This window comes from Mesoplodon mirus (assembly GCF_964341445.2).
Source record: "Mesoplodon mirus genome assembly, chromosome: X".
Classification (NCBI taxonomy): Eukaryota; Metazoa; Chordata; class Mammalia; order Artiodactyla; family Ziphiidae; genus Mesoplodon; species Mesoplodon mirus.
Genome location: NC_138981.1, coordinates 71,546,265 through 71,560,979, shown reverse-complemented (window position 1 = coordinate 71,560,979; position 14,715 = coordinate 71,546,265). Strand labels below are relative to the sequence as shown.

The following is a 14,715-nucleotide window of genomic DNA, read 5'->3' as shown; positions in this document are numbered from 1 at the left end:
GGTAGTATATTCCTTCATCTCTTTTCAATCCATACTTGACTTCTGTCTAGGACTCTCATTACAAGCTAAAACCCACCCAAACAAAACTCAAAATCTACCTTTTTGGTCCATTTAAACTCTACCTTAGTTTTTTCTTTAGGTTCAGGAAGTGACTCTTTTTTGTTGTTTTTTGTCCACAATGATTTAACTGCTTCATAAATTTGCTGGCTTGCAGCATATACCTTTTTCCCAGTTACCTAATTAAAACAAAAAGTGAGTCAAATAATATACACTTTTAAAAGTTAAAATAACAAATACTAAAAAATTTACATCTGGTATTTTATGTGAACACCCAGGCCAGAATCAATAATAAAGATCTAAATCTCTAGATCATGATAACACAAAGCCTCATTTTCTATATCTTATATGAAAAATTATTTGCCTCATGTAAAAGGCTAAAATATATATAGTTAGTAAAACACCAAGAGTGAATCCTAACGTAAACTATGGACTTTGGGTGATAATAATGTGTCAGTGTAGGCTCATCAATTGTAAAAAATTAGGAGACTCATTAGCACAGTAGGTAGTACACAGCCTCATAATTGTAAACAATGTATCCCTCTGGTGAGGATGTTGATAATGGAGGAGGCTATGCATGTGTGGGTGCAGGGGGTGTACCAGAAATCTCTGTACTTTCTCCTTAATTGTGTCATGAATCTAAAAGTACTCTAAAAAAATAATAAAGTCTTAAAAATGTATAGTTTGCATTCACACTGTAACGTGAATTTAAAACTCTGTCTGTTTAATAGGAGTTTGGGAAAGACAGTTTGAGATAACAAACAGCTGACTGAGAAAAAGATTTTAAGATGCTACAAAGTTAATGCTTTTGCTTAAATTTTTATGTTGTTTTCTCCAATCATAAAGAAAAATAATGTATTTCTCTACAGAATAATACTTTTTTGGTAGAAACGTGAAATAAACAATGAACTACAAACACACTAAAGCAGAGGCTAGGATGCTGACTGAATTCCTGAAGCTGCTATTATTTTCATTCATATTTCTTTCCCTCTGGAAAAAATCTCTTTCTGATTCCTCCTTTCTATTCTTTTCCCACCCTTTTTTTTTCTTATTGTTAAAGTAATGTTAATAGCTATTGATTTCTCAAACTTTAAAGAGGTTTTGAGGTGCTTTCTAGTTTTATACTTTCTATAAACATAAATTTTTAAAAACTATGTTTTTCTTCCTTAAATAGAAATATTTTTATTATTTTTGCTAAGTATATATCTATACCTAAGAAAAATCAGTCAATCCACTAGTAATGGCAGTCCTCTTCCTCCTCTCAGTGTAACCTTTGTTAACAACTGTATGGATATTCTTCTTGAATTTTTACTCTTTTATGTTCATTATATATGCACACACATAGCATTTTAAAACAAACAGAATGTTGATACTTATACATCTACCAAAGGGATGACGTAGATCTATATGCACTGACATGGATAGAAATCCATGATGAACCACTGAATTGCAAAAAAGAGAAGAAAGAATAGATTAAAAACTACAATCTCAATTATGTTTTAAATTAACATTTAAAATAAACTGCCCACACATACACTTTTTTTTCCTTTTTAAACACAAATGGAATCAGGTGATACATATTATTTTGAGGTGTGATTTTTTAAAAGCTTAACAATATGTCACAGAGATGTTTCCAAATCAGTTTATATGCCAGTAGGTCTGCTTTTAACAGCCACACAGATAGTATTCTATATGGATACATCACAATTTGTTTAACAAATCCCCTATTGATGGGCATATGGGCATTATGATTTGTTTAACAAATCCCCTATTGATGGGCATATGGGCATTATGATTTGTTTAACAAATCCCTTGTTGATGGGCATATGGAATACTTCCCTTTTTATCCTGGCAATTATAAGCCTGCCGTAATTAGCACCATTACACAAATAATTGGGACCATATACTGTTGTGGTATTTCCTTGGAAGCATTTCTAGATGTGAAATATCTGGATTAAAGATTATATACATTTTAATTTTTGATAATATTGCCACATTGTCTCTAGAAAGTCAGCGCTATACTGTAGCAATTTACACTCCCACCAAGAGTATATATGTTTTCCAACCCCATTTACCAGTAGAACTGTTATGATTTTTTAAAAATCTTTGTCAAATGGAAAGGCAAAAAAGCAGTATCTAAATGATTAATTAAATATTCATTTATTTGATTGCTGATGAAGTTAAGCATCTTTCATATATTAGGCCATTTATGTTTCTTATTTTGTGGATTGCTTGTTCATATACTTTATTTTCTTAGAGAGCATTCATCCTTTTCATATCGAGTTATAGAAGCTTTTAATATACGGAAGGATATTATTAAATCATTTGTTAATATGTTGCAAATAGTTCTTCCAGTTTTTCATTTACCCATTAACTTCGTATATGCTATACTGTAGTCAAAAGAAATGTATCACTTTGATGTAGTAAAATATATTCATTTGTTTTCTTCGATGACTTCTGGATTGTGTTTTGCTTAAGAAAGCCTTTCCTATCTCAAGATTACACAAAAATTCCTCATTTCTCTTCTAACATTTTATAGCATTATATTTTACCATTAGACCTTTATTCCACCTGCAATTTATTTTTGCATGATATTTAGGAAAGGCCTAAGTATTTTTCCAAAAAGCCAATTATTCCAACACATTTCTTGAAGAGTCCATCTTTTCTTTCTTTTTTTTTTTTCTTATTCCCAGTTAAGTTTACTATCCTTTTTTTTTTTTTTAACATCTTTAGTGGAGTATAATTGCTTTACAATGGTGTGTTAGTTTTTGCTTTATAACAACGTAAATCAGTTATACATACACATATGTTCCCATATCTCTTCCCTCTTGCGTCTCCCTCCCTCCCACCCGCCTTATCCCACCCCTCTAGGTGGTCACAAACCACCGAGCTGATCTCCCTGTGCTATGCAGCTGCTTCCCACTAGCAATCTATTTTACGTTTGGTAGTGTATATATGTCCATTACACTCTCTCACTTTGTCACAGCTTACCCTTCCCCCTCCACATATACTCAAGTCCATTCTCTAGTAAGTCTGTGTATTTATTCCCATCTTACCCCTAGGTTCTTCATGACCTTTTTTTTTCTTTCTTAGATACCATATATATGTGTTAGCATACAGTATTTGTTCTTCTCTTTCTGACTTACTTCACTCTGTATGACAGTCTTTAGGTCCATCCACATCACTACAAATAACTCAGTTTCATTCCTTTTTACGGCTGAGTAATATTCCATTGTAAATATGTGCCACATCTTCTTTATCCATTTATCTGTTGATGGACACTTAGGTTGCTTCCATATCCTGGCTATTGTAAATAGAGTTGCAATGAACATTTTGGTACATTACTCTTTTTGAATTATGATTTTCACAGGGCATATGCCCAGTAGTGGGATTGTTGAGTCATATCGTAGTTCAATTTTTAGTTGATTAAGGAACCTCCATACTGTTAGCCACAGGGGCTGTATCAATTTACATTCCCACCAACAGTGGAAGAGGGTCCCATTTTCTCCACACCCTCTCCAGAATTTATTTTTCTAGATTTTTTGATGATGGCCATTCTGACCGCTGTGAGATGATATCTCATTGTAGTTTTGATTTGCATTTCTATAACGGTTAATGATGTTGAGCATTCTTTCATGTGTTTGTTTGCAGTCTGTATATCTTCTTTGGAGAAATGTCTATTTAGGTCTTCTGCCCTTTTCTGGACTGGGTTGTTTGTTTTTTTGTTATTGAGCCACATGAGCTACTTGTAAATTTTGGAGATTAATCCTTTGTCAATTGCTTCATTTGCAAATATTTTCTCCCATTCTGAGGGTTGTCTTTTGGTCTTGTTTACGGTTTCCTTTGCTGTGTAAAAGCTTTTAAGTTTAATTATGTCCCATTTGTTTATTTTTGTTTTTATTTCCATTTCTCTAGGAGATGGGTCAAGAAGGATCTTGCTGTGATTTATGTCATAGAATGCTCTGCATATGTTTTCCTCTAAGAGTTTGATAGTGTCTGGCCTTATATTTAGGTCTTTAACCCATTGTGAGTTTACTTCTTTTTATGTTGTTAGGGAATGCTCTAATTTCATACATTGTTTTTCTTTTTTTTTTTTTTTTTGCGGTACACGGGCCTCTCACTGTTGTGGCCTCTCCTATTTTGGAGCACAGGCTCCATACGCGCAGGCTCAGTGGCCATGGCTCACGGGCCCAGCCGCTCCACGGCATGTGGGATCTTCCTGGACTGGGACACGAACCCGAGTCCCCTGCATCGGCAGGCAGACTCTCAACCAATGTGCCACGAGGGAAGCCCTAATTTCATACTTTTACATGTACCTTTCCAGTTTTCCCAGCACCACTTATTGAAGATGATGTCTTTTCTCCACTGTATAATCTTGCCTCCTTTAGCAAAGATAAGGTGACCATATGAGCGTGGGTTTATCTCTGGGCTTTCTATCCTGTTTCATTGATCTATATTTTTGTTTTTTTGGCCAGTAACATACTGTCTTGATTACTGCAGCTTTGTAGTACAGCCTGAAGTCAGGGAGCCTGATTCTTCCAGCTCTGTTTTTTGTTCTCAAGATGCTTTGGCTATTCGGGGTCGTTTTTGTTCCATACAAATTATGAAACTTCTTGTTCTAGTTCTGTGAAAAATGCCAGTGGTAGTTTGATAGGGATTACATTGAATATGTAGATTGCTTTGGGTAGTAGAGTCATTTTCACAATGTTGATTCTACCAGTCCAAGAACATGGTACATCTCTCCATCTGTTTGTATCATCTTTATTTTCTTTCATTAGTGTCTTATAATTTTCTGCATACATGTCTTTTGTCTCGGTAGGTAGGTTTATTCCTAGATACTTTATTCTTTTTGTTGCAATGTTAAATGGGAGTGTTTTCTTAATCTCACTTTCAGATTTTTCATCATTAGTGTATAGGAATGCCAAGGATTTCTGTGCATTAATTTTGTATCCTGCTAATTTACCAAATTCATTGATTAGTTCTAGTAGTTTTCTGGTAGCATCTTTAGGATTCTCTATGTACAGTATCATGCCATCTGCAAACAGTGACAGGTTTACTTCTTCTTTTCCTATTTGGATTCCTTTTATTTCTTTTTCTTCTCTGATTGCTGTGGCTAAAACTTCCAAAATTATGTTGAATAAGAGTGGTGAGAGTGGGAGACCTTTTCTTGTTCCTGATCTTAGTGGAAATGGTTTCAGTTTTTCACCATTGAGGACGATGTTCCCTGTGGGTTTGTCATAGATGGCCTTTATTATGTTGAGGAAAGTTCCCTCTATGCCTACTTTATGAAAGTTGTTTATCATAAATGGTGTTGAATTTTGTCAAAAGCTTTCTCTGCACCTATTGAGATGATCATATGGTTTTTCTCCTTCAATTTGTTAATTTGGTGCATCACGTTCACTGATTTGCATATATTGAAGAATCCTTGCATTCCTGGGATAAACCCCAATTGATCATAGATATGATCCTTTTAATGTGCTACTGGATTCTGTTTGCTAGTATTTTGTTGAGGTGTTTTGAATCTTTGTTCATCAGTGATATTGGCCTGTAGTTATCTTTCTTTGTGACATCTTTGTCTGGTTTTGGTGTCAGAGTGATGGTGGCCTCATACAATGAGTTTAAGAGTGTTCCTCCCTCAGCTATATTTTGGAAGAGTTTGAGAAGGATAGGTGTTAGCTCTTCTCTAAATGTTTGATAGAATTCGCCTGTGAAGCCACCTGGTCCTGGGCTTTTCTTTGTTGGAAGACTTTAAATCACAGTTTCAATTTCAGTGTTTGTGATTGGTCTGCTCAAATTTACTATTTCTTCCTGGTTCAGGTGCGACAGGTTGTGCATTTCTAAGAATTTGTCCATATCTTCCAGGTTGTTCCTTTTATTGGCATAGAGTGGCTTGTAATAATCTCTCATGATCCTTTGTGTTTCTGCAGTGTCAGTTGTTACTTATCCTTTTTTATTTCCAATTCTATTGATCTGAGTCTTCTCCCTTTTTTTCTTGATGAGTCTGGCTAATGGTTTATCAATGTTGTTTATCTTCTCAAAGAACCAGTTTTTAGTTTTATTGATCTTTGCTATCGTTTCCTTCATTTCTTTTTCATTTATTTCTGATCTTTATGATTTCTTTTCTTCTGCTAAATTCGGTTTTTTTTTTTGTTGTTGTTCTTTTTTCTCTAATCCTTTAAGTGCAAGGTTAGGTAGTTTGAGATATTTCCTGTTTCTTTAGGTAGCATTGTATTGTTATAAACTTCCCTCTTAGAACTGCTTTTGCTGCATCCCATAGGTTTTGGGTCATTGTGTCTCCAGTGTTATTTGTTTTCTAGGTATTTTTTGATTTCCTCTTTGATTTCTTCAGTGATGACCTCGTTATTAAGTAGTGTACTGTTTAGCCTCCATGTGTTTGTATTTTTAACAGAACTCTTCTTGTAATTGATATCTAGTCTCATAGTGTTGTGGTTGGAAAAGATACTTGATATGATTTCAATGTTCTTATATTTACCAAGGCTTGATTTGTGACCCAAGATATGACATACCCTGGAGAATGTTCCATGAGCACTTGAGAAAAATGTGTATTCTGCTGTTTCTAGATGGAATGTCCTATAAATATCAATTAAGTCCATCTTCTTTAATGTATCATTTAAAGCTTGTGTTTCCTTATTTGTTTTCATTTTGGATGATATGTCCATTGGTGAAAGTGGAGTGTTAAATTCCCGTACTATGATTGTGTTACTGTGGATTTCCCCTTTTATGACTGTTAGTATTTGCCTTATGTATCGAGGTGCTCCTATGTTGGGTGCATAAATATTTACAATTGTTATATTTTCTTCTTTGATCGATCCCTTGATCATTATGTAGTGGCCTTCTCTGTCTGTTCTAGTATTCTTTATTTTAAAGTCTATTTTTTCTGATATCAGAAGTGCTACTCCTGCTTTCTTTTGATTTCCATTTGCATGGAATATCCTTTTCCATCCCCTCACTTTCAGCCTGTAGGTTTCCATAGGTCTGAAGTGGTTCTCTTGTAGACAGCAAATATACAGGTCTTGTTTTTCTATCCGTTCAGCCAGTCTGTGTCTTTTGGTGGGAGCATTTAATCCATTTTCATTTAAGGTAATTATTGATATGTATGTTCCTATTCCCATTTTCTTAATTGTTTGGGGTTTGTTATTGTAGGTCTTTTCCTTCTCTTGTGTTTCCTGCCTAGAGAAGTTCCTATAGCATTTGTTGTAAAGCTGGTTTGGTGGTGCTGAAGTCTCTCAGCTTTTGCTTGTGTGTAAAGGTTTTAATTTCTCCATCAAATCTGAATGAAATACTTGCTGTGTACAGTAACCTTGATTGTAGGTTTTTCTCCTTCATTATTTTAAACATGCTCTGCCACTCCCTTCTGGCTTGCAGAATTTCTGCCGAAAGATTAGCTGTTAACCTTACAGAGACTCCCTTGTGTGCTATTTGTTGTTTTTCCCTTGCTGCTTTTAATATGTTTTCTTTGTGTTTAATTTTTGATAGTTAGATTAATATGTATCTTGGTGTGTTTGTCTTTGGATTTATCCTGTATGGGACTCTCTGTGCTTCCTGGACTTGATTAACTATTTCCTGTCCCATATTAGGAAAGTTTTCATCTATAATCTCTTCAAATATTTTCTCAGTCCCTTTCTTTTTCTCTTCTTCTTCTGGAACCCCTATAATTCGAATGTTGGTGCATTTTGTTGTCCCAGAGGTCTCTGAGACTGTCCTCAGTTCTTTTCATTCTTTTTTCTATATTCTGCTCTGCAGTAGTTATTTCCACTATTTTATCCTCCAGGTCACTTATCCGTTCTTCTGCCACAGTTATTCTGCTATTGATCCCTTCTAGAGTATGTTTAATTTCACTTATTGTATTGTTCATCATTGCTTGTTTCCTCTTTAGTTCTTCTAGGTCCTTGTTAAACGTTTCTTGTATTTTCTCTATTTACAAGATTTTGGATCATCTTTACTATCATTATTCTGAATTCTTTTTCAGGTAGACTGCCTATTTCCTCTTCATTTGTTAGGTCTGGTTGGTTTTTGCCTTGTTCCTTCATCTGCTGTGTTTTTCTGTTTTCTCATTTTGCTTATCGTACTGTGTTTGGGGTCTCCTTTTCGCAGGCTGCAGGTTCGTAGTTTCCGTTGTTTTTGGTGTCTGTTCCCACGGTTAAGGTTGTTTCAGTGGGTTTTCTAGCCTTCCTGGTGGAGGGGACTAGTGCCTGTGTTCTGGTGGATGAGGCTTTATCTTGTCTTTCTGCTGGGCAGGTCCATGTCCGGTTGTGTGTTTTGGGGTGTTTGTGGCTGTATTATAATTTTAGGCAGCCTCTCTGCTAATGGATGGGGCAGTGTTCCTGTCTTGCTAGTTGTTTGGCATAGGGTGTCCAGCACTGTAGCTTGCTGGCCGTTGAGTGAAGCTGGGTCATAGTGTTGAGATGGAGATCTCTGGGAGATTTTTGTCATTTGATATTATGAGGAGCTGGGAGGTCTCTGGTGGAGTAGTGTCCTGAAGTTGGCTCTCCCACCTCAGAAGCACAGCACTGACTCCTGGCTGGAGCACCAAGAGGCTTTCATCCACACGGCTCAGAATAAAAGGGGGATAAAATATAAAGAAAGAAAGATAAAATAAAATAAAGATAAAATAAAATAAAGTTATTAAAATCACAAATAATTCTTAAGAAAATAATTTTTAAAAGTAAAAAAAAAAAAAGAAGAAAAGAACGGACGGATAGAACCCTAGGACAAATGGGGAAAGCAAAGCTATACAGACAAAATCTCCCACAGAAGCATACATATATACACTCACAAAAAGAGGAAAAGTGGAAAAAATAATATATCTTGCTCCCAAAGTCCACCTCCTCAATTTGGGATGATTTGTTGTCTATTCAGGTATTCCACAGATGCAGGTTACATCAAGTTGATTGTGGAGCTTTAATCCACTGCTTTTGAGGCTGCTGGGAGAAATTTCCCTTTCTCTTCTTTGTTCGCAGAGCTCCCATGGTCCAGGTTTGAATTTGGCCCCGCCTCTGCGTGTAGGTCGCCTGAGGGCGTCTGTTCTTTGCTCAGACAAGATGGGGTTAAAGGAGCAGCTGATTTGGTGGCTTTGGCTTACTCAGGTCAGGGGGGAGGGAGGGTTACGGTGTGCAGGGAAAGCCTGTGGCGGCAGAGGCTGGCATGACGTTGCACCAGCCTGATGTGAGCTGTGTGTTCTCCTTGGAAAGTTGTCCCTGGATCATGGGTCCCTGGCAGTGGTGGGCTGCACAGGATCCCAGGAGGGGAGGTGTGGATAGTGACCTGTGCTTGCACACAGGCTGCAGCAGCGGCCTTAGCATCCCAGGCCCATCTGTGGGGTCTGCGCTGATAGTCGCGGCTCACGCCTGTCTCTGGAGCTCCTTTAAGCAGCGCTCTTAATCCCCTCTCCTCGTGCACCATGAAAAAAAGAGGGAGGAAAAGGTCTCTTGCCTCTTTGGTAGGTCCAGACTTTTTCCCGGAAACCCTTCCAGCTAGCTGTGGTGCACTAGCCCCCTTCAGTCTGTGTTCACACCACCAACCTCTGTCCTCTCCCTGCGATCTGAACAAAGCCCGAGCCTCAGTTCCCAGCCCCCGCCTGCCCCGGCGGGTGAGCAGACAAGCCTCTTGGGCTGGTGAGTGCTGGTCGGCACTGATCCTCTTTGTGGGAGTCTGTCCTCTTTGCCCTCTGAACCCCTGTTGCTGCGCTCTCCTCCGTGGCTCTGAAGCTTCCCCCTCCACCACCCGCAGTCTCTGCATGCGAAGGGGTTTCCTAGTATGTGGAAACCTTTCCTCCTTCACAGCTCCCTCCCACTGGTGCAAGTCCCACCCCTATTCTTTTGTCTCTGTTATTTCTTTTTCTTTTGCCCTACCCAGGTATGTGGGGAGTTTCTTGCCTTTTGGGAGGTCTGAGGTCTTCTTACAGCGTTCAGTGGGTGTTCTATAGGAGCAGTTCCACGTGTAGATGTATTTCTGATATATCTGTGGGGAGTAAGGTGATCTCCAAGTCTTATTCTTCTGCCATCTTCCTCTGCTTCCGTCCATCTTTTCTTTACACACTGATCTGAAATGACACTTCTACCATACCCTCCCCCTCCCTCCACCACGTATACGAAGACATACTCCACATATTTGTTTTTGGACATTATCTTTTGTTCTCTTGGTATATTTTATTATGTATGCTATAGTTTAGTATCGATCCCAATACATGGTACATGGACATCAAACTCTGGTTGAATGAATGTCACATTTCCTCCAAATCCAGGAATTTTGTAAGAACCGAATTAAATATATAAATTTGAGAACATCTGCCATATTCCAATATTGAGTCCTTTCATCCAGAAAGTAAGGCATATCACTAAACCTATTGAATTAAAAAAAATGTCCTTCAGTAAAGTTTAACAGTTTTTTAAAAATATGTTTTAAAACATTATTTGATAAGCTTATTCCTAGATATTTTATAGTTTTCAAATACAGATTTTTTGTTACTCTTTACATAAGTCAATAATGAAAATATTGTGAGAAAAAAATATAAAAAGCAAAGAGTAATTCCACTTTGAAGTGTATTTCCAAAATAGTAAATAATGGAGTGTGACTTTTATTTTTCAAAGAACCTTCTGGACTATCATTTTGTAACCATTTTTACATCATAGACCCCTTTGGACAATCTCTTGAAATGTACGAGCCATTTCCTTCTGAAAAATACACATATACCTGACACTGTTTTAAGAGACTTGTCTGATTAACTAAAGCTGTTTTAAAAATGTATAATAGGAGCTTCAAGATGGCAGAAGAGTAAGATGTGGAGATCACCTTCCTCTCCACAAAATACAACAGAAATACATCTACATGTGGAATAACTCCTACAGAACACCTACGGAATGCCGGCAGAAGACCCCAGACCTCCCAAAAGGCAAGAAACTCCCCATGTACCTGGGTAGGGTAAAAGAAAAAAGAAAAAACAGACACAAAGAATAGGGACGGGACCTGCACCAGTGGAAGTGAGTCATGAAGGAGGAAAGGTTTCCACACACTAGAAGCCCCATCGTGGGTGGAGACTGCGGGTGGGGGAGGGGGGAAGCTTTGGAACCATGGAGGAGAGTGTAGGAATGGGGTGCAGAGGGCAAAGTGGAGAGATTTCCGCACAGAGGATCGGTGCTGACCAGCACTCATCAGCCCGAGAGGCTTGTCTGCTCAACCACTGGAGCAGGCGGGCACTGAGAGCTGAGGCTTGGGCTTCAGAGGTCGGACCACAGGGAGAGGACTGGGGTTGGCTGCGTGAACACAGCCTGAAGGGGGCTAGTGAGCCACAGCTAGCTGGGAGGGAGTCCAGAAAGAACTCTGGAGCTGCCAAAGAGGCAAGAGACCTTATCTTGCCTCTTTGTTTTCTGGTGCGTGAGCAGAGGGGATTAAGAGCGCTGCTTAAAGGAGCTCCAGAGATGGGCATGAGCTGCGGCTATCAGCGTGGACCCCAGACAGGGGCAGGAGACACTAAACCTGCTTCTGCCGCCACCAAGAAGCCTGTGTGCAAGCACAGGTCACTCTCCACACCTCCCCTCCTGGGAGCCTGTCCAGGACGCCACTGCCAGGGTCCTGTGATTCAGGGACAACTTCCCTGGGAGAACATACGGCAAGCCTCAGGCTGGTGCAATGTTATGCTGGCCTCTGCTGCTGCAAGCTCGCCCGGAATCTGTACACCTCCCTCCCCTGAGCCTGAGTGAGCCAGAGCCCCCGAATCAGCTGCTCCTTTAACCCCATCTTGTCTGAGTGAAGAACAGATGCCCACAGGTGACCTACACGCAGGGGCAGGTCCAAATCCAAAGCTGAACCCCAGGAGCTGTGGGAACAGAGAAAGGGAAATCTCTCCCAGCAGCCTCAGGAGCAGTGGATAAAATCTCCACAATCAACTTGATGTACCCTGAATCTCTTGAATACCTGAATAGACAAGGAATCATCCCAAATTGAGGAGGTGGACTTTGGGAGCAACGAAATATATATATAATTTCTTTTCCCTTTTTCTCTTTTTGTGAGTGTGTATGTGTATGCTTCTGTGGGTGATTTTGTCTGTATAGTTATGCTTTTACCATTTGTCCTAGGGTTCTGTCTGTCCGTTTTTTTTTTTTTCTTTTTAACTTAGAAAAATTTGTTTTTCTTAATAATTATTTTTTTTATTTTTTAATAACTTTATTTTATTTTACTTTATTTTATTTTAATTTATCTTCTTTCTTTCTTTCTAGTTTTTCTTCCTTTTATCTGAGCTGTGTGGAGGACAGGCTCTTGGTGCTCCAACGAGGCATCAGGCTGCGCCACTGAGGTGGGAGAGCCAAGTTCAGGACAGTGGTCCACAAGAGACCTTGAAGCTCTATGTAATATCAAAAGGTGAAAATCTCCCAGAGATCTCCATCTCAATGCCAAGAACCTGCTCCACTCTACGACCAGCAAGCTACAGTGCTGGACACCCTATGCCAAACTACAGGCAAGACAGGAACATAACCCCATCCATTAGCAGAGAGGCTGCCTAAAATCATAATAAGGTCACAGACACCCCAAAACACATGATCAGACTTGGACCTGCACACCAGAAGGACACAATCCAGCCTCATCAACAAGAACACATGTACTAGTCCCCGCCACCTCGAAGCCTACACAACACACTGAACAAACCATGGCCACTGGGGACAGACACCAAAAACAATGGGAAGTATGAACTTGCAGCCTGAAGAAAGGAGACCCCAAACACAGAAAGTTAAGCAAAATGAGAAGACAGAGAAACACACAGCAGATGAAGGAGCAAGGCAAAAACCCACAAGAGCAAACAAATGAAGAGGAAATAGCCAGTCTACCTGAAAAAGAATTCAGAATAATGATAGTAAAGATGATCCAAAACCTTGGAAATAGAATAGAGAAAATACAAGAAACGTTTAACAAGGACCCAGAAGAAGTAAAGAACAAATAAACACTGATGGACAAGAAAATAAATGAAATTAAAAATTCTCTAGAAGGGATCAATAGCAGAATAACTGAGGCAGAAGAACGAATAAGTGACCTGGAAGACAAAATAGTGGAAATAACTACTGCAGAACACAATAAAGAAAAAAGAAGGACAAGAATTGAGGACAGTCTCAGAGACCTCTGGGAGAATATTAAATGCACAAACATTTGAATTATAGGGGTCTCAGAAGAAGAAGAGAAAAATAAAGGGACTGTCAAAATATCTGAAGAGATTTTAGATGAAAACTTCCATAATATGGGAAAGGGAAGAGTTAATGAAGTCCAGGAAGTACAGAGAATCCCATACAGGATAAATCCAAGTAGAAACACACCAAGACACAAATTACTCAAACTATCAAAAACTAAATGCAAAGAACAAATATTAAAAGCACCAAGGGATAAACAACAAATAACAGATAAGAGTATCCCCATAAGGTTAACAGCTGATCTTTCAGCAGAAACTCTGAAAGCCAGATGGGAGTGGCAGGACATATTTAAAGTGATGAAGGAGAAAAACCTACAACCAAGATTACTCTACCCAGTAAGGATCTCATTCAGATTTGATGAAGAAATTAAAAGCTTTACAGATAAGCAAAAGCTAAGAGAATTCAGCACCAACAAACCAGGTTTACAACAAATGTTAAGGAACTTCTCTAGGCAGGAAACACAAGAGAAGGAAAAGACCTACAATAATAAACACAAACCAATTAAGAAAATAGTAACAGGAACATACATATTGATAATTAAGTTAAATATAAATGGATTAAATACTCGAACCAAAAGACGTAGACTCGCTGAATGGATACAAAAACAAGACCTGTATATATGCTGTCTACAAGAGAGCCACTTCAGACCTAGGGACACATACAGACTGAAAGTGAAGGGATGGAAAAAGATATTCCATGCAAATGGAAATCAAAAGAAAGCTGGAGCAGCAATTCTCAAGGACAAAATAGAGTTTAAAACAAAGACTATTACAAGAGACAAAGATGGACACTACATAATGATCAAGGGATCAATCCAAGAAGAAGATATAAAAATTGTAAATACTTATGCACCCAACATAAGATCACGTCAATACATAAGGCAAATACTAACAGCCATAGATGGGGAAATCGACAGTAACACAGTAATAGTAGGGGACTTTAACACCCCACTTTCACCCATGGACAGTTCATCCAAAATGAAAATAAATAAGGAAACACAAGCTTTAATGATACATTAAACATGATGGACTTAATTGATAGTTATAGGACATTCCATCCAAAAGCAACAGAATACACATTTTTCTCAAGGGCTCATGGAACATTCTCCAGGATAGATCATATCTTTGTTCACAAATCAAACTTTGGTAAATTTAAGAAAATTGAAATCATTTGAAGTAACTTTTCCGACCACAATGCTATTAGACAATATATCAATTACACGAAAAAATCTGTAAGAAATACAAACACATGGAGGCTAAACAACACACTACTTAATAACGAAGAGATAAATGTAGAAATCAAAGAGGAAATCAAAAAATACCTAGAAACAAATGATAATGAAAACACAACGACCCAAAACCTATTTGATGCAGCAAGAGCAGTTCTAAGAGGGAAGTTTACAGCTATACAAGCCTACCTTAAAAATCAAGAAACATCTCAAATAAACAACCTAACTTTATAC

At 38.3% G+C, this 14,715-nt stretch overlaps 1 protein-coding gene across 2 annotated transcripts in view; it reads right to left on the bottom strand.

The window, feature by feature from the left end:
* APOOL (apolipoprotein O like) overlaps positions 1 to 14,715 on the bottom strand; it is a 93,235-nt gene that overhangs the window by 12,105 nt on the left and 66,415 nt on the right. For both annotated transcript variants that reach the window (XM_082609563.1, XM_082609564.1), the window contains one exon: positions 123 to 236. In XM_082609563.1, the coding sequence (XP_082465689.1) occupies positions 123 to 236 (114 nt within the window). The remainder of the gene's footprint in view (positions 1 to 122; positions 237 to 14,715) is intronic.